Raw genomic sequence first — 19,930 nt, forward strand, 5'->3', positions numbered from 1 at the left:
AAATTGTCCATCACAGCTGAGACTGGGGAAGGCATTATGAAAAGAAATGCCACTCTGCTCACTAGGCTTACACACGCCTAAATTGATTAAATATATAAGAAATATTTTCCTAGTGTGTGATGAATCAAAGACGATGACAGATTTAAAGAAAGTTGCATTCTGCCAGAGCAGCCAAGTAACATTTTGTTTTTAGACAATTCTGTTTAACATTAAAATAAATTATAGGCAGGCATACAAATAATAAAAATGCAACTCAGAGACACATTTAATAAGCTACACTCCTCAATAAATTGGGAAATGTATGGCACACCAGATGAAGAGGGCATTTTACTCAACAGCAGTACAAAGTTTTTTTCTTTTTTTTTAAAGAAAGGCAGCATATGCTGGAACCCGTTGCTGATATCATCAGTTCCAAATTACTGAATTATGACATCTTTAATGTGCTGTGTGACATGAACATAAACATGTGAAAAATCTTGGGCTTCAATTTCTTCCTCTGCAAGAAATTAGAGGAGAAATTTTCTGATGACTGTGTAACTTCACCTGACCCGTTCATAAGTTTGCAAAGGGGTACACACAGCGATATTTGGTGTTTAATTGTGCAGTAATGAAATTAATTCACACACCATTAATTTAATTAATGAATATTTCTTCAAATAAGCTTCCTGTCATCTTTCCAAATTTTAATTTGGAACATTATTCTGCACATTGGCAGAAGAAATAAGCTTAGCTGTATAATCATCCCTCACAGCTAACGATGTCACCAAAATATCACATCCTTGTGATCACATCTCTCTTTTTTAGGAAAACTGTGACAAAACCCCTGTCCAGTCATGCTCTTAGCTTTCTTTTAAAAGCATTTTAGATCCTGGTGCTCCAGGGACTAATCTGAATGAGCACAGAAAGATCTGTTTCTTACTTCTCATGTGAGAGCCATATTCCTGTGGCTGCTACAAGGAACCATGAGTGAGTCAGGACAATGCTGAAAGCAAGAAGGAGAAATAAAAGACTGTGGAGGAGTAAGCCTTGCCTCCCAGCTTAATACATGTATTTCACATACTGGGGGGAAAAAGAGCAACTTTGCACTTTCCTGCATGCCACTCTCTCAAGAGCTGCCTAGCTGGGGTCACATGCCCACTGCAGGCATCTCACAGACCATCACTTCTCTACAGCAGAGCAGAAGGTGAAGGGGCAAAGAGCACAAAAGCACAGGATCTACCTGGGCTGATAAAAATACTGGCAGGAGCCTAACAATTTGACTCACTAGCAATTAAACTAATTAAGTCTGACTTTTAAACGCTTTGTGGCCTGTCTTTACACCTCCCTGCCCTACTATACCTGTTTATCTGTAACTCTGACCTCACTGTCCCACACCTTCAGTCTTGACACCATCCTTTTCCTAATTGTGACAGAAACCAGTCAGTGGTTCTCAATATGCAGATGTGGTAACACTAATAGCATGATTAACTTCAGAAGAGAATATATTATACAAACCCCAAGCTGACATATTCCTAAAAAGAATTTTATTTTGTTTCAGTCCCCTTTTCTATTTCAGTAAGAAAAAAAAAAAAAAAACCAAAAAAAAAACCCACCTTCAAAGTACTTTAGTATCACACAAAGTAAAACATCTGCATTGATGGCTTGGGCCAAGAACCACGAGTTATAAAAAGCCTGAGGCATTTGGACGCTCATCCTACTTCCTAAATATCCTCTCAGAGTTAAGCATCCTACTGGCTTCCCATTCTCCAAACATACTGGGCTGTCTACACATTTATCAATCTCATATCACCGCTTTTTGCTATGCAGTGTTCTGCAGTATGGCTTTCCTAAATTCAATGACAGCATCTTCACATCCAAGGAATGCCTCTGCAGCATCTCTCTGATCCCAGGCATGCAATGAATCAAGCTGATCAACAAAAGCTGACCTTTCACCTCTCCATTTGTCTGTTTGTCCTTACACAGGGAACACCCCTGAATTCTAACAAGCAGTGCAGAAATGGGAATTCCTACCCTAACACCTAATGGAAATTTCAAGGGCATCAGATTCCAGGTTCTGATTTGGAAGAAGAAATTCCAGTATAAGTGCAGGAACACCAGAAGCAGATCACTTCTGCTGGAAACATATGCACACACACTCTTTAATAATCTTATATTTAACACTGAAAAAAAAGTCCATGATCACATGGAAACATAGAGAAATGGGCTGGGAAGAAATCAATACACATCTCACATATGGCAACATCACAACAACCCAAGAGGACAAACAGAAGATTTTAAGAGAACCCAAAGGCAACAGAAGGAAGAAAGGTGCCAGTACAAACAGTAGAGGCACAACCAACACCAAAGAAGATTTCAAGCATCTGCAGCCCTTTATTGTTCTTCAATCCAGCCTTTGATACCCTTCTCCTTACATGCCCTACACCTGTGTGCCCTCTGCAGCCTTTGGTGGTTGGTCAGCACACCTGGGCACTCCATGTCCCGTTACCTTCAGTGCTGCTCACCTGTCCTGCACAGCTGCACCCATTGGGGATGAGGCTCCACCGCAGCCCCACTCCCAATTAACACAAACTGTGTGCCTACAGCAGAAACCATCACTGATGTGGTATTGTGCAGGAAAAAGACACTGGTGCTTTTCCAATTTTTAAGTAAGAGATAAAAAGTATCTTGTGCTCTTCTAAGTTTCTAATCTGCCTGTTTCAATATTTTCAAATCTTAATATACATCTTGTACAGGAATTAATTTAGAAGATAATGTATCTTTTAATTAAAAGTGCAACTTTTTAGAAAATGGGTGGCTGATACCCTGCAGCATCTATGGAGTTCCATAAATTATCTTCCCAAATCTAATATTTTTTCACATCTACATATTGACTTTAAAAAAGTCTCATGTCTATATATGATTATTCATTCTTGTAAAGAATCTAGTCCCAACTGATTAACTATTTATTTCTAATATACCACTGAATACTTGGAGTTCATGTCACCTGTATCAAGTTTATAGAGTTTGGGTCTTTGCTTTCCTGCTCCACATTTCTTTTTTTTCCACTGACTAAACTTGAAAGTAACTAAAACTGTTTTCCATGCTGAAATATTACAATGACAATATCATTGACTACTCTTCATTTAGAGCTATGTCCATCATTAACAGCAACTGAAAGATCAGTCCTGCACAGAGTAGACCATCTTATGAACCGTGAAATGCAACATAAGGAATTCCTTAACACTACTTGTTACTTCTGTGTAGGCAGAGGAAAACATCTGAAATTAACACACAGCTATTTTTACTGCATTTGGGAATAAACATGCTTTATGCTCAACACATGCTTCCTCTTTGATAGCAGTTCTATAGATAAGAGCTAATGTAGATAACTTCTGCTGACCTGAAATCACCAGGAAGTGTTAAGGCTTTACATGAGCATACATATTTTTATTTTTACAAAAAAAAATTTCATTAGTTTTGCAGTTACACTTCCCATACTACAGCTTCTTTTCACAATTACCTTCTCCACCCACTGAATGCATCTTCCCAGATGCCTTCTAGCATTTCAGACTGTCCAACAGCAGCTTCCTTCGATAATTTTTTTCTTTCTTTTCCCCTCCAAATAAAAACAAATAGGCACTGAAAATCAAATCATATTCTGGTGGAGAGGCTACAGAGAACAGGAGCAGGTTACCAGAGATCTCACAGCCACTGAGGAGAGCGAAAGGGCCTCAACAGTGGTAGAAAGAGGAGTTCTCAGCTTTAAACATCAAATGGAAAGGTTTAGAAGATTTTCTCTCTGCTCAGGATGAGCTAGAGATGAGGAAATTCAGACTTTTTCCCCAGAACAGTTAGCATTTCTTCTAGGCTATGTGGGATCTTCCAGTGAGACAACAAAAAGCATTCTCATCCTTCCCCTACACGTTGCTTTTGCTGCCTTTTTGTGGGAGAGGCAAGCACTGGATTAACATTAACATATGCCAGTATCTGTATGTGGGAGAAATAATTTGTCCTTTCTGGAGATGCTGTCTCAACACTGGCCAGCAATGGGTGGGTGTGCTTCAGGGAACTCACAGTAAGCACTGCCCCTGACCTTAAAATGGCACAGGCCTTGTTTCTGGTTTATGATAGTCTTCAAACAAAACTGAATTAAAATAAACTTATCGGTCACTATCAAACTGGTTTTTACAGAATAAGATCAAATTTGCCTCCGTGGTCAAAGCCAAATACTGCTCAAAGAACTCAAAGGTTTGCTGAAAACTCAGTCACTTAGTATTCAAGAATAAGAAAAAACTGAGATTAAAAGGAAATGATTCATCCACAGATAAAAATTATTAATAGTAAAGAAATCAGCAGAGTAACACGTACACATATAGAAGACAGCTACCAGATTGAACAGAATGGTCTTACAAAAAGCAAAACAAAACAAAATAAACAAGCAAACTAACACCCCCAAAAGAAGTCATTTTAGGATGAAAAAGATGTTCTTTTTTTTTTTCCAAAATAAAGAAAAAGCCTCAGGCACAAGACTGGTAGAATTTCTGGTTGACAAGGCAAGCCTACATTTGCAATCAAGAGGTGAGCACGACTCTCGAGGCTCACAGTCCACTCATCTTCACAAGTTTCATAAAGTGTGAGCACCAGTTACCTATCAACAAAATTACTCTGAGTTGACACACCAGAATGCATTTCTTACTTTTGAAGTTCACCCAAAAAAACCTAGATTACCCTAAAGGTGACAAAACAGACTTTTCTATTCTCAGAGGACAGAGATGAACTTTGCTAACTGAGCTGCTGAGGACTTAACTGCAGCACACAGAGATCTGCTTTTTACATTCTTTTACTCAGAGGAAAAGTCACCATACAAATAATTACCAGCCATATGAGTAAAAAAGACCTATTTTTGTGTAAGGTCAGATCCAAAACCCAGCTGTTCCTCAACTGAAGAGTACAATAAGCCCTTGTACAAGTGACCAGTTCACAGGACATCACTGGAGTCTCAAAGACACAAAGGCCAATTCGGTTACTCAAAGCTCAGTCTGCCTTTCCTTTCTGTTTAACAGACAAATTTCATTATTTTTGTTAGTTGTATGTAATCATACATATCACAAATGTTCATACTATTAAGGTAAGGCATGATGTTGAAGTACAGGCCAGTGACCCATTTGACATTAAATGGGACAGTCCATACAGGCCAGTGACCAATTTGACATTAAATGGGACAGTCCATCTCAAGCTCACCTAAAGACTACCTTCAAATAGCCAGTATCCCTTAAAGAATACCTGATTCCTATTACATCCTGTTTTTTCTTTGGAGGATGGATATCCACTGCTTAGTGCTCCTGGAAAGCTCCCACTCAACTACCACAGCTATATTAGACAAGAATACTGGCACACAACTTAAAATGGAAAGATATCTTGTGATTAAATGCTGTGTCCAAATCACATGTCAGCTTTTTCTTTTTTAAAACCATGATACAAACTGAAGCTGGTATTTTCCTTGCTCTGATAAACATCACAGAAGCATATTCATCCCCATTACTTAACAACAGAACCTATAAACTCCTGCTGATTTCTCTATCCGTTTCTAAAGCACAATTTAAAATCCTACACTGCAGATAAGGGTATACTGCTCACAAGATTAAAGTCAAGGTCACATATTGCACATACGCTGCTGCCTGTGAAACAGCGATCTGTTTCACAGACTCCACATATATTTTTAGAAAGGGCTGCTCTAGTCATCAGCTAACAGCCTTTGAATTACAGAAGCGAAGATAAACTTTGGCTTAAAAGGGAAAATGTAAGTCTTCTGTGCCAAAACAGACAGACCCCTGCTGATTTAAGGAAGTAAAGTAGTTCTTTTTATCTCTTCACAAAACCTGAAGGGGAAATCCCCAACACACTGAGTATGAACCTTACTTTCCTTCTGATGCAGCTAAGACTGAAACTCCCCAAGACTTAATACAACCACAGGTGGACCACCTTTGAGAAATGCTGGCTTCACAGTATGCCTGGTAGCTAAGCTGGGGCTCCCTCAAGACATCTGTTGCACCTTCTGCTCAACAGGCACCTGTGCAGCTATTCATACCAAAGCTACAACAGAAGCACCAGCACCATGTAAGAAATGGTGTGTAACACAGAAAAGATTTCTGCCTTCCCCAGAGAACACCATTTACACAGTATGTCATTAGTGGATGCCACAAAATATTAGTAATCAGAAAAAGTGAATACATTGATATGCAATAATTATTACCACATGAGGCTCATAAAAAGATGACACTTCCTAAATCAAACATTAGGCTTAATTCATGGGTATCGAGAAGGGGATTCCAAAAATTCTGTTCACACAAAACGTGAGCAGCAAAATCTGGATTTTTAACCAGCTTTAATGACCAAAAATGTTTAAGACATGCCCCAAATAAACACGGCACAGGCTGAGAGAGTGAGGCTGTTTAGCCTGGAGAAGAGAAGGCTCCAGGGAGACCTTGTAGCCCCTTCCAGTATCTAAAGGAGGATTACAGGAGAGGTAGAGAGGGCATGTACTGTTGAGACAAAGGCATGTACTCACAGAACAAGGAGGAATGGATTCAAACTGGAAGAGAGAAGATTTAGATTAGCTGTTTGGAAGAAATTCTTTACTATAAGATGAGTGAGGGATAGAAACAGGTTGCCTGGAGATGTTGTGGACTCCCCATCCCTGGAGGTGTTCAGGGCCAGCCTGGGTGGAGCTTTGAGTGACCTGATCGAGTGGAAGGTATCCCTGTCCATGGCAGGGTGTTGGAACTAGATGATCTTTAAGGTCCCTTCCAACCCAAACCATTCTATGATTCTATGATTACTGTTAACTCCCTAAAATAGCACATGTTCTCTTTTGCCCAGTGGAAATAGTTAAGATTGCTCTTTACTAGAAGGGACAAAACTACAGCAGCTTTGTGCAGTAGGGAGACAGAGCAGAGATCAACACCATGAACAGGGAGAAGTTCATAAAGTGAATCGCTTTTTGTACAATCAGGACTTACCCAAAGAGTTGATCCAAGGCCACCAGAGATGTAAAACTTCTGCCTCATCCTACAACCTGCATGTTCTGGCAGGCCACTAAAAATGCTTGGGCAGCTAAATGCTAATTTTTGTAAGTCACTCAGAGAAGATTCCTTTATTTACTATTGCTGCCACCAACCTGTACATTAGCCACCCTTAGCCTTTTTTCTGCAAGACAACAAAATTGAGAGCTTTAGAAGACTTTTCATTACATTAACATCAGTGTGTTGAGACCTCTGGCAAGTGGGGATACACAGCTAAATAAAAGGAGGCCAATAAATAAATAAGAGCAGTATGCTTCTCGTCCACACTGCTCTGCTGTCAGCCGGCTCCTGAGCTCCTGGACTCTGTCCTGGACTAGTACAATTAGTCAGCTTTGAGACCAAGAGACATGTTAGGCAGGGGACACTTGGTCTAGGAATCTGTCCCTGGGCACCTTTCATTTGGCACTGCTGGCATCACTTGAAAGCACCAGTTCCTGACCAGAGATGTGCCACTGTTTTTCAGACAAGAAGTCCCAGACAGGACTTGCATGCATGCACAGCAATCAGTTACATTTCCTCACAGACACAGTTTCCTCACAGAGGTGACAAGCTTGCAAGATGAATGGATGACAATTCATTAATTGGATAACATGTTAAAATTCCATGGGGTAATCAGAAGGAATTTGCAACCTAGGTCACCTTACCATAGGTGATCACATGATTATGTAATTTCAATTAGCTAACATTACTGAAGATTCTACTTCATACCCTGTATTTGCTCATCTCTTTCTAGAAATATTCTAAGTTATCTACATCTTATTTCAGCAGGCTGGACAACTCAGAAGACTGCATTAGCAAAACATTTTCAAATGGAGAAAAACTCCTAATGCTCTGCCTTTGCAGTAACCTCCCTTTGGGAAGTAGACTAACCCATCGGACATTATTCATTAACAGATACACTTTATATCAAAACTGGGGAGCCTCTGAGAAATGAGCCTGATTCTCGAGAGTTTTAAAAACTCATCTGCTTAAAGGCCTAAAGAATATTTCAGTAACAAAATAGCCACTTTTCAGAATTTAGGCCTGAATTTTGGAGAAGAAACTTCTGGTGCTCAAACCTTCACTGATGTAACTACTATGTCTAATAATACACTGTGACACTGACTTACTAAATCTTCAAGTTCTTTAAAGTGCTGCTGAAGTTTTTTTCACATTCCTCTAGAGGCCAAGTATACCTTCATTCAATCTAAACACCTGTGCATGAGAAAGCCCATTCCTGTATCCAATCACCAAAATTCGGTGAAATTGCAAAAATAAAAAGAGCATCAACACAAACCTCTCAAGAGAAAGAGTGGCCTAAATAACAGTTGTAGGGCATCCAAACTGATGCTAGTTACTCCACTCTCTACCTGGGGCTTTTTGTTGTAAGATTTTTGAAGTGCCAATACCATAAGCTGTCATAGACATGTTTTAAGAAAAATCCTTTCCTTAGGATTTTTTCTCCTGAGATGCTGAGAGGCCTCAGGAACAAAATGTAAACAATAATTACCTGCTGCTGTGGAATGCAACAGGTGGATCATGTTGTTGTTTCTAATTAATGGCCAGTCACAGTCCAGCTGTCTTGGACTGTCTCAGTCACAAGCCTTTGTTATTTCTTTTTCTCTTCTTAGCTAGCCTTCTGATGAAATCCTTTCTTTTACTCTTTTAGTATAGTTTTAATATAATGTATATCATAAAATAATAAATCAAGCCTTCTGAAACATAGAGTCAACATTCTCCTCTTTTCCCTCATCCTAAGACCTCTGCGAACACCACCACAATAAGCATTGATACTTCTTTAAACCAGACAAATTATTATCATATAATCATATAACCATCACGAGTATATTTGAAGTAGTATGCACAAGGATGTTTAATGCTGGGGGGATAGTGACCTATAAGAGTAAAAGTAGCTCACAAACACCTGTCTAACTATAAGCTTTCACTAGAAATGGGTTGATGTACTATTATAATGTCTCTCCTTCATCTCCGAACTCCCCTCTTCATATCCATATCGAAATCCTATTACTGAATCCATGGCACCTTTGAGGCATTTGTGCCAGAGGGAGGAGGACAGGGACGATCGGGAGGAGAAGGAGAGAGAGAGAGCCGCCCCTTGTCTCCTCCCCGAGACGCAGAAATCACTGCAGCGAGCCGAGCCCAGCACTCGCTGCCAGCGTCCCCGCCCCTGCCGCCGCTCCGTCATAGCGGAGCCCTCCGTCCCGCCCGGCGCCGATCCGAGCCGGGACTGGCCCGGGCCTCCCCGCCCCCGGCCCGCCCCTGGCCGGCCCGCCCGCCCGCGGTACCTCGCAGCCGGGGGAACTCGCGGTCCCGCAGCGCCCGGAGCCCGTCCCCGTGCCCGTAGCCGTACTCGCAGCCGGCGGGGCGGGCGTCGAGGAAGGCGCGGAAGGAGAGCGGCTCCCCGGCCATGGCTCGCCAGGCGTGCAGGGCCCGGCGCGGAGAGCAGCGCGGCTCCCGCCCCAGCGCAGCCTCCGCGGGCGCTGCGCTCTCGGCCCGCTCGGCACGGCCCGGCCCGGCCGGTCTGCTGCGCTCCGCCCGCCTCCCGCCCCGCCTGCCCCTCATGAGCCGGGGCCGGTCCGGCCGCCGCTGAACCGGGCACTGGGGCGGCACAGGGAGGAGTTTCCCGTAAGGAAGAAGTTTCCCGAGGCGCTCACAGCTCTGTTTGGAGGTGGCAGCAACAAGTGTGCCCTCCTGTTGAGGCATGCTGTTTAAAATACTTCATGGAAATCTCTCTCCCCTAAAATTTTCCAATTCAAGCTCAGATTTCCCTGATGCCTCTTCCATTGCTGCTAATGGCAGAGGTCGCTTTCTCACATCTTGCACTTGGGGTACAATACTCGTGCATCACGTCGAGCTGGCTCCTTTGGCCATGGATGCTGTGTGGCCAATGCAAAGTACCACGGCCCAAAGCCAAAGGTGTGGAATGGGCTGGTCACCAGGAGTAGAGAGAACAGGACTATTCTCCCGTGTAAAAACCATTCCTGAAAAGTCCTCTGAACAATATACATAATCAAAAAAAAAAATCACTGCCAAAGGAATGTGTCTATTGAGGTTTTTTTGTTTGCTTGCTTTGATTGTTGTTTCATTGTTGGGTTTTGTTTGGGGTGTTTTTTTAATATTGTTTTGATATTAATTTTTTCTTGACATACTACTCACAATGAGTTTTTCTACTTACAGCTCTGCAATCTGCAGAGCATTAAATGACCTGCAATGTTAGTCCAATACCAAAATAAAACTGCACATATTAGGATGGACCTACATCCAAAAACTGGTAAGGCAGACTCTCATTAGATTGCTTGAAATGCTACTACTGGGATGTCAGCGAAGTGGGAACACAGAACAAACTTCAGCCCAAACTGAGCTGTAAAGATTTTCACTTACAAAGTGATACTGAAATAAAACCATGTAGAAAATAATAAAATAAGCCGGACATGAAATATAGCATGCTAACGTGCTCCCTGCTTTATATACCAGGAATTTTTGTCTGATTTACACACATAGCCATGGCTTCAGGGCATATATTTCTATAACACTATAAAAGTGTGTTTGTCCCTTTCTGTTCATGATTGGGGCAGGTATATAGTGTATGACATCCCATTCAAAGGTGAAACTGTACACCTTTCAGCCAGCCAATTATTTTACCAAAACTAACTGCCAAATAAGTTACACCTTAAACATTTCTTTCCAGATGAACAAAGCACCACTGACAAAAAAGGAAAGTTGCTATCAAGTGGAGCAATGTTCTTGGCTGATCTCCCGAAGTCACTTTAAAAAAAACAAAAACCCAAAAAAACCCAAAACAACAACCAAACAAAAACCTTGCACCAAATAGCTTCTTAAAAATTATTTTAACAGTTTATGAACTGCAATTTAGGAGACTCTAGGCCATCACTATGATTTATTTTTTATTGCAAGTACATGCAGAAAATATCTGCTATGGATTTTCCTTAATATTTCTAGCTTCCTGTTATCAATTTGCAGAGCAATTTATTTATATTGATTGCTATGCATAGTTCCCTCAACACTTGCATATATTGTTTACATCAAATAGTTGTTTTCAATCCCTTATTGAAACCAGTTTTCCCCATCAAAACAGATGACAGAACACAGCTTTCTGATCTTACAATAAATGTGTCTTGGAGACCTAATTTCCATTCACATTTTTATATAAAATATGGTCCCTCACAATTGATTTGTATCTCTTTTCTTTGTCCTGATTTTTGAAGATTGGTCCTTTCGAAGTAACACATACATGGAGACTACTAATTGGGAATGTGCTCTGTTTGCACACTGTAAGGAGCCTCGTGATGATCACTGATTATTGAGTTTCCAATGAAGTGCCTTGTTAATCCATCATAAAGGCTGACCAAAGTCTTTAAACAGTAAGAGGCATTCGGGCCACTCAATGTCAGTATAGAAGTTGTTGTGTTTGAAGATTAGTATAACTTCTAGAAAACTGACTAGGCTTTACTGTTAACTCTATTTCTGAGTTAAAAACTGGAGATTTCATAGAATTTCAACATGACGCCACAACTTTCAGCTCTGGACTTGGTCACACCCAGCTTGCCTAACCACAACAGGACTATCCCAAGGCACATCTTACAGTGTTCTGCTTTGACAAAACTTTTCTGACAAGGCTGCTATAAAATTCACAGGGTAATGCTGTAGAAAGCCCAGAGCTAGGGCTTTGTCTCTGCCTTGGTCTACTGTATGAGCAGGAGAGGGTATCCCTTCCTTGTAGTGTCCTTACATATTAATTCTTGAAAACTGTGAGTCAGAGCTAATGGGCATGATTGGATATTGCATTAAAGAGTTGAGCAGTTTGGAACCATGTAACAGGAAGCATGCAGAATAATAAGAGCCAACATAATGCAGTATATGTGAAAACTGCAAAATGGGTCTTGGAAGGGAGGGGTATTGCTCTCAGGCAGAACTTTTGCCAGCAGAAAGCCAGGCTCTCTTTGATCCTCCACTGACACTGAAAGCATTAGTGGAAATGAGTGCTACAGCCATTAAATGATTGCACTGAAGTCAGCACAGCCTCACCTTTGTGCTTCTATGTTAGGAAAGGCATTTTTAACTCATTGCAGCCCAGATAACACTGGTTACACGTTCAGGACTGACATAATCCTTCTCGTTTATTCATTATATGCAAAATTTAGTTCACCCTGCTATATTCTTTTGCACATTGCATCATGGAACAATAAAATACTGTTTTGTTCATTGTAGAGACAATGAGCAAAATGTATGCACTCAGTGCTCCAATCTCTGATTAACTGCTTGATCTGAAAAAATGTGCAGGATCAGAACTCTGATGCTGTTGCTTCCTAACTGTAAACAGTTTGATTTGTGGCTTTGTTGACTATAAAGAAAACTTTATCTAAATCAGAACATGCTTGGAGTTAGTTACAGAAATTCCACTTATTGTATTGCTCTTTGAGACCACCAGTTGTAAAAAAGCTACTATGGCACACAGAGCGAAAGTCAAGATTGTAACTGTTAGTTTATTCCTGTGGGGGGGGGGGGGGGGGGGGAAAGCCAAAAAAGAAAACAAAAAAAACACCAAGAACACTCACAGAACCACAAAAACCAAACTACGCTCAAGGAAAATACAAGACTTCTTCAACTTCTTCACTTACACCTGGTATTCTATTTTGCTCTTAAATGGCTGTCTTTAATAATGAAAATGGCCAAATTTCTCATCAGGATTAGAGATGTCATTGTCGACTGTTTAGACACTTGGTCTGTGGCAATCTTTCATGCAGGGAAAAAGAAGTGAAAATCAGGACCTTACATACACAACCCCTCAGCAATTGTATTGCAGTTGTAGCAAAAGCAAGCATGAAAATACAGTTTTGCTGTCTTCAGTGGAAGGAGTCTGTTGATTTGAAGAACAGAAAATGCTTCAGCATTCAAAAGACTGACTCCAGCTCTGAAGTAGGCTCATAAAGACACTACCGTGAGACTTGGGGTTTATTCCTAAATAACTTATTAGCAGAGCAATCACTGAGAAAGCTGTCCCTGCTTGATGGCTTGCTGCATTAATGTCCCCCAACATTACCACTAAGAGCAACCATAGGTGCTTAGTGCCGCCTCAGTAGCTGAGGAGAAGCACTGCAGGAAGGGAATGTGAGAGCAGACAGGGAAGTGACCCCTCACACCACTGCAGGGTGCAGTAGGCAAGACCCAGCACTGGCAGAGTCATAATGACCCTGGTAAGCCTCTGCATCCTGCAGTCCTTTGTGGCCAACCACTTCCAGGACTGTACAGCCACATACCTTAATCATTCCCCTATGACGGCCAGCATTTCTAAACAAGTCCAGATCAACAGATTGAGAAGACTCCTGAGGCAGCAGGACAGGTCATACTAGAAGCTTGAGCAGAAACACAGGTGCCACAATGATTTGGTGAGGCAGCTAGGATGGGTTGTCTCTCAGTTTCCTGCCCTTTTTGCCCTCCCATTCCACTAATGCTCACCATTTCCTCACAGCTTCAGCCTACATGTGCTTCCCACTTCTTCTTCCAGTCTATTTGTAGCACACCTCCTCTTTTAGTTGTCTTTAAATTTGGCTAATCTTTGCCTAACAGTGGTGAATCCTGAGACACATCCCCATTCCTGAAAAAAGTAGCAACTATTAAGACATGGGAAAAAAACCCTTAATAGTACGGGTGACATATTTTGCCCCATTTCCCCACTCCTCTTCAGGCCTGTGTTTTGAAAGTTTAAGCTCTGGAACAGAGCCCGTTTTTCTACTGCTACTGACTGTCTGTTCAGTGTTTGTTGCAATCAGCCCCTGTTCTGAGTCAAACCCCAGTCCCAGCTTAGGTAGCAGGTGATGAACCTCTAATGGGTTTAGGCCATAAGCACTCACGCTCGATGGAAGTATTTAATTCCTGCAAATGTTATTATTAAACTTTATGTTCAAAGGTTTTAACAGCTGCTAAATATGAATTTTTGCAATAGCATGACAAAGCTTTGTGCTTCTAAAGAGAATCCAAAAGTTCAAAGGAAGACTTGATGACATAAGCCTCTGCTTTTAAAAGGCTGATTGTGTTGCAAATATGACTGCATGGGTTTGACAAACAGTAGCTAGGCCATCTTTCATTAGTCATTCTGACTAAAGCAGACTTCACTAGAAACACATCTGCATGCAGCCCTTGTCATCCTAAAAGTCAGGCAGGGCACACTAGATAGACATGCGAGAAAAACAGAAGGACCGAATGAAACACAAATTAAAACATGTTTTAACATGTTTAAAACATGTTTTAATACCTGATGTTTTTGGCAAACCTCTTATCCCATATGGAGATCAGAAGCGAATATGTTTGGGATTCAGGTTTGGCCACTTGTCCTCACCCGTAACACCTGTCCAGACAGGGCAGTTTTATCACAAGTTACCTGTTACAGTACTATCCACAGAAATCAACATGAGTGATAATGCAGGGTTGGGTTCAAAATTATGGTCTTCGTTTCATAACACATCCACCATGACTAGATTTGCAAATGTTTGCAGCATACAAATACTTTTTGCTTTTAATGTAATGTATCCAGAAAATATAAACACTTTCTATCTCTGACAGGGCTACAAGCTTCGTGGAGATATTTTACACTGAATTATTAATGTGGATTGGAGAGTATAATCTTGCTGGTTGAGGCTTAGTGATACTGACTTTAAATGGCAAAATGGCTTTTTACTGTTACAAAATCCAAAACATTTCATATATATACATGAAAAAGTGCAAAGAAGATTTCTCTTCTGCATAGTAAATGCAACACATCCACGTACAGGTTGTTTATAACCATGAAACTTATAATTTATACCTGTTATCACAAGCTACCAAAAGTCATTCCCAGCAGGTTAACTTTAACACACTGGCAACTTTGTAAAAAATTTAATTCTCTCTCTCTCTTTGAAATAACATTAGAGATTTAAAAATATACCTAAATATGCAATAATGTTTCTCGTGCAACCTCCCATTTTTGAACTTTACATTATCATTTGATTGTTCAGCTTTTAAGATTCAGATTTTTTTGTGCAGACTGAAAACCAATATGAAACAAATATGTGATGAGCTACTGTTACCAGTTGAGCTTCATTGCTTTCAGTATATTGCTTTATTTTTAGGGTATCCTCTGTGTCTGTAGGTAATACATTTGACATCTCTCTTCAAATACAAATTAAAGTATATTTTATGCTGTTGAACAACTGTCAGAGTTTAACCTAGGCCAGAAACTAAAGTTCAAACAGCCACTTGCTCCCTCCCTGCAGCGGGATGGGGAAGAGACTCAGAAGAGGAACATCAAGAAAACTTGTGGGTTGAGATAAAGACAGTTTAACAGGTAAAGCAAAAGCCATGCACACAAGCAGTGTGCACAAAAAACAAGGTGTGCATTCACAATTTCCCATGAGCAGGCAAGCGTTCAGCCACCTCCAGGAAAGCAGAGCTCCATCATGTTTGATGGTAACTTGGGAAAACAAACCCCATCACTCTGAACATCCCCCACTTCTTCTGTTTTCCCCCTGCCTTATCTGCTGAACATGACATCAGCACAGGTCTCTGGGGCTGGATGGGGTGCACCCAAGGGATCCCAGGAGTGCTCACCAAAGCACTTTCCATCACTTACAAAATCACACAATAATCTGAGTTGGAAAAAGTGCAGAAGGATCATCAACTCTTTAAGTGATATGGGGATTGAGCCCATGAACTCTGGAATTATTTACTAGCAGCTTTGGCTAACCAGGAAGGTCACAGGTGACAGGAAGTTAGTAAGTGCAACACTCATCTACAAGAAGGGTTGGAAAGAGGATGCAGGGAATTACAGACCTGTCAGCCTGACCTCAGTGCCAGGGGAGGCCATGGAGCAGATCTTCCTGAATGCCATCACATGGCAAACACAGGACAATCAGGGGATCAGGCCCAGCCAGTGTGGGTTTGTACAAGGCAGATTGACTTGACAAACTGGATCTCTGTCTATGACAGTGTAACCTGACTAGGAGATGAGGGAAAGTCTGTGGATGTTTTCTATCTAGACTTTACTAAAGACTGCAACATAATTTCCAACAGCATTCTCATGGAGAAACTGGCTACTTGTGAGTTAGACAAGTGCCCTCCTTACTTGGCAAAAAACCTGTCTGGATGGCCAGGTCTAGAGAGGGAAGTGACTGGAATTACATCCACCTGGTGCCCGTCACCAGTGGTGCTCCCCAGTGCTTGGGCCAGTTCTGTTTAAATCTTTATCTATGATCTGTGTGAGGGTATCATCAGTTGGAAGATGACACCAGGCTGGGAAGGTGTATTGATCTGCTGGAGGGTGGAAAGGCTATAGAGAGGAATCTGGATAGGCTGGATAACGTGCCAAGGCCAACAAAATGAGTTTCAATAAGATGACGTGCCAGGTCCTGCACTTGGGTCACGATAACCCCATTCAGGGCTACAGGCTGGGGACAGAATGGCTGGAAAACAGCCCAGTGGAGAAGCACCTGGGGGTGCTTGTTGGTAGCAGCTGAACATGATCCAACAGTGTGCCCAGGTGGCCAAGAACACCAAAGGCATCCTGGCCTGCATCAGAAATGGTGTGGCCAGCAGGACCAGGTAAGTGACCATCGTGCTCCACTTGGCCCTGGTGAACCCACATCTCAAATCCTGTGTTCGATTTTGGGTTCCTCACTGCAAGAATGACATTGAGGTGCTGGAGCATATCCATAGAAGGGTAATGAAGCAGGTTAAGGGGCTGAAGCACGAGTTTTGTGTGGAGCAGCTGAGAGGCCTGGGGTTATTTAGCCTAGAAAAAAGGAGGCTCAAGCAGGATGTTACTGCTCTACACAACTGCCTTAAAGGAGGGTGTGGACAGGTGGGGGTTAGTCTCTTGTCCCAGGTAAAAAGTTACAGGACAAGAGGAAATGGCCTCAAGTTGCACCAGGGAAGGTTTAGACTGGATATTAAGAAAAAATTTCTTCAATAAAAGGTTATCTGATACTGGAACAGGCAGCCCAGGGAAGGGATTGAATCACTATCCCTCAAGGTATCACAAAGACAAAGTGTAGGTGTGGCACTGAGGGACACGGGTCAGTGGTGGATTTGGCAGTGCTAGGTTTGCAGTTTGGTTAATGGTCTTGAAGGTCTTTTCATAACTAAATAATATTATGATAAAGTGTAAGCCCTGCTCAGCAGTAGCAAAAACATCTCTGTTATCAATACTGTTTCCAGGACAAATCCAAAATATAACTCCACAGTAGCTAATGAAGAAAATTATTTTAATCCCAGCCAAAACCAATTTTGACACTTCTGGCAGCACGCTGAGGTGTTGTGAATAGTGGTTTTGAAGACAAATTTTTGCTATACAGAATATGCCTCATAAAAATACTCATTTTCAAACAGAAGAGCCTTCATTTCAAAGGCACTGTTGCTCTTCCTTTCTGAAGCGCAAATGGGTGGTGGGAAAAATGAAGATTACTTTTGTTATTTTAAAATAATCTTATTATTAATGAGTTTTGACAGTCTTTTTTTGTGCATGCAGATGGTTTTCAAGCTGTAGCAGACAGTTCACTAAGTAGAAATACCCTATGTACACACAGAATCCGACATTAGATCTCATGGTTTGGGTTTTTTTCTTGAAAATGTTGGAAACACATTGTAAGAAGATATTGCCTCCAGTTTGGGACTAGGAGCTTCATTTAAGTAATTATTGCTGGTCTTTTGTCATTTTGGCCTTTTTCAAAGTGATTTTTACTAGCCAGCAATTAAAAAATAAAAATAAAAATGTAAAAAAATCAATCTGGCATTTGATGGAATCTCAACTACCTAAAATTCTTCTATACTATGCTAAATTCTGAGAAGCACTGCAGACATTATTCATAGCTTTAGAAATATTGCTTAGGAGTCTTATTTTATGTAAGAGAGTAATTATGCCATCAGCAATGATCAGGAAGTTAGATGTGATACAATGACCAGTAGCCAGGTTTTCACACACCTAAAAGTAATCTATTAGCTCAAACTGAGCTGGGAGAAAGAAACCATCATATTAGTATGCATCTGTGATTCTGCAACAGGGTGAAATAAATCCCATTAGAGAAAGGAGAGGCCCCTGGGACTGAGAAAGTAATTACAAGCCCAGAAAAAGGAAGGTCTTAGGTTGCTGTTGTGGCTTAACCCAGTAGGCAGCTGAGCACCATGCAGATGTTTGCTCAGTCCCCACCATGTGGGATGGGAGAAAGAATCAGGAAAAAAAATTAAAGTTGGTGGGTTGAGATATAGACATTTTCATAGGGTAGAAGAGGAAAATACTTATTATAAAAGAATATACAGCACAAGTAATGCAGAATCTAATTGCTTACCACCCCCTGACCAATGCACAGCCAGGCCATGAGCAGGGGGTTGCCATCCCCAGGCCAACCTCTTCCAGTTTTATTGCTGACCACGACGCTCTATGGAATGGAAGAGCAACTCATTTACTGCTGGCACAGAAGTTCGACTCCCAGGGGCATTTTAACACAAAGCAGTGCAGCATCTCAGGCTTCTGCCACTTAAAAACAGTCATCTCCACAGGCCCTTTTCTCTAACCTGTGAGCAGATTAAGGAATGAGCCACAGAAATCAGCTCATCAGGAAGCAATATAAACTAATAGAAACAAACCACAGACAAATAAGCTTATAAGGAAGTACATTCTGTTCAGATAATCTGTTTGTCTCAAGTCTGGCTGAAAATAAACTGCTTCCTGCAGCTGGTGTTATGAACAAGTACACTGACAAGTGATAAATCCTGAAAGTTGGTGCTTATAGAGTTGCATAACTGTGTCCAAATCCCCAATTTAAAAGAGGAACTTGAAATCCTACTACACAAGGATGCTATTAACACAGTTCGCAGGGTCTTCTGCAGTATAGGTTCCCTTAGTGCTTATAGTCTGTTGCCAGAGTACATGCAATAAAAAAAAATGTTGAGTCTCAGTGGACTTATCCAACCTGACCAGTCTGACTCCACAGTATTGTGCACCCTGAACCTTCTTCCCACTCTGTATTCACTATCAAACACATTTTAACTTAGCCTATTGTCTATTTCTGGATTAAAAAAAAGACTGTACCATTTCACTGAATCACAGAATTGTTTGAGTTGGAAGGGACCTTTAAAGCTCATCCTGTCTTCATCTTGAGTCAGTCATCTGTCGAGTAGATCAGAATGCTCAGAACACCATCCAACCTGGCCTTGGACGGTTCCAGGGATGGGGCATTTACCACGTCTCTGTTCCAGTGTTCTACCACTCTTGTTTATGACAAAAGAGCTGCCTCCCAACACCACTGGTATCAGGGAGGGGCACTAGAAGCACTTTCTTGGATTCCAAAGATTTCAGAGTTCAATTCATGTCTGTGGTTTGTAATATTCAAGAACTACATTGCCTAGTCAAAGAAAGGAATAATCACATTGACTCTGAGAAGGTGATAATGGAATTGAAATTAAATTACTGCACAATGAAACTTGTGCCAATTTACAACTTAGAGTTTGGAGTCAGTTGTGCTACAGCAACACACCAAATCTTAAATTTCAAGCTATACCCTTTAAAAGTTTTCACTTAAATTTTTTATGCTTCCCTTTATAAAATATTAAAAGAGAGGGAGTTTTTCTGCAATTAAGAAATACTCCATGAGCTTTTAGGAGGGACTACGTGTTTCAAAAAGTTAGGAGGTAGCATTCTGTAATTGGAGTTGACACTTGGCATAGTGAACGTGCACACCTGACCCTGCCAGAGTGTCCCTCATCGTGCACGGGGAGACATCCTTCCACAGCATCTGACTGGCAGGCAGCAGCCCTAAGACAGCTCTCCAGCTTACTGAAATAGGTGGGTAGAGGAGCAGAAATAGTCAGAATTTATAGTG

General features: G+C 41.3%; 1 protein-coding gene across 1 annotated transcript in view; it reads right to left on the reverse strand.

Moving 5' to 3' along the window:
* MOCOS (molybdenum cofactor sulfurase) overlaps positions 1-9,516 on the reverse strand; it is a 206,364-nt gene extending 196,848 nt beyond the window's left edge. The window contains exon 1 of the mRNA XM_064703449.1: positions 9,347-9,516. Within this exon, the coding sequence (XP_064559519.1) occupies positions 9,347-9,470 (124 nt within the window). The 5' untranslated portion in view covers positions 9,471-9,516. The remainder of the gene's footprint in view (positions 1-9,346) is intronic.
* Between the last annotated feature and the right edge of the window lie 10,414 nt (positions 9,517-19,930).

Source organism: Zonotrichia leucophrys, chromosome 2 (genome assembly GCF_028769735.1).
Source record: "Zonotrichia leucophrys gambelii isolate GWCS_2022_RI chromosome 2, RI_Zleu_2.0, whole genome shotgun sequence".
Taxonomy (NCBI): Eukaryota; Metazoa; Chordata; class Aves; order Passeriformes; family Passerellidae; genus Zonotrichia; species Zonotrichia leucophrys.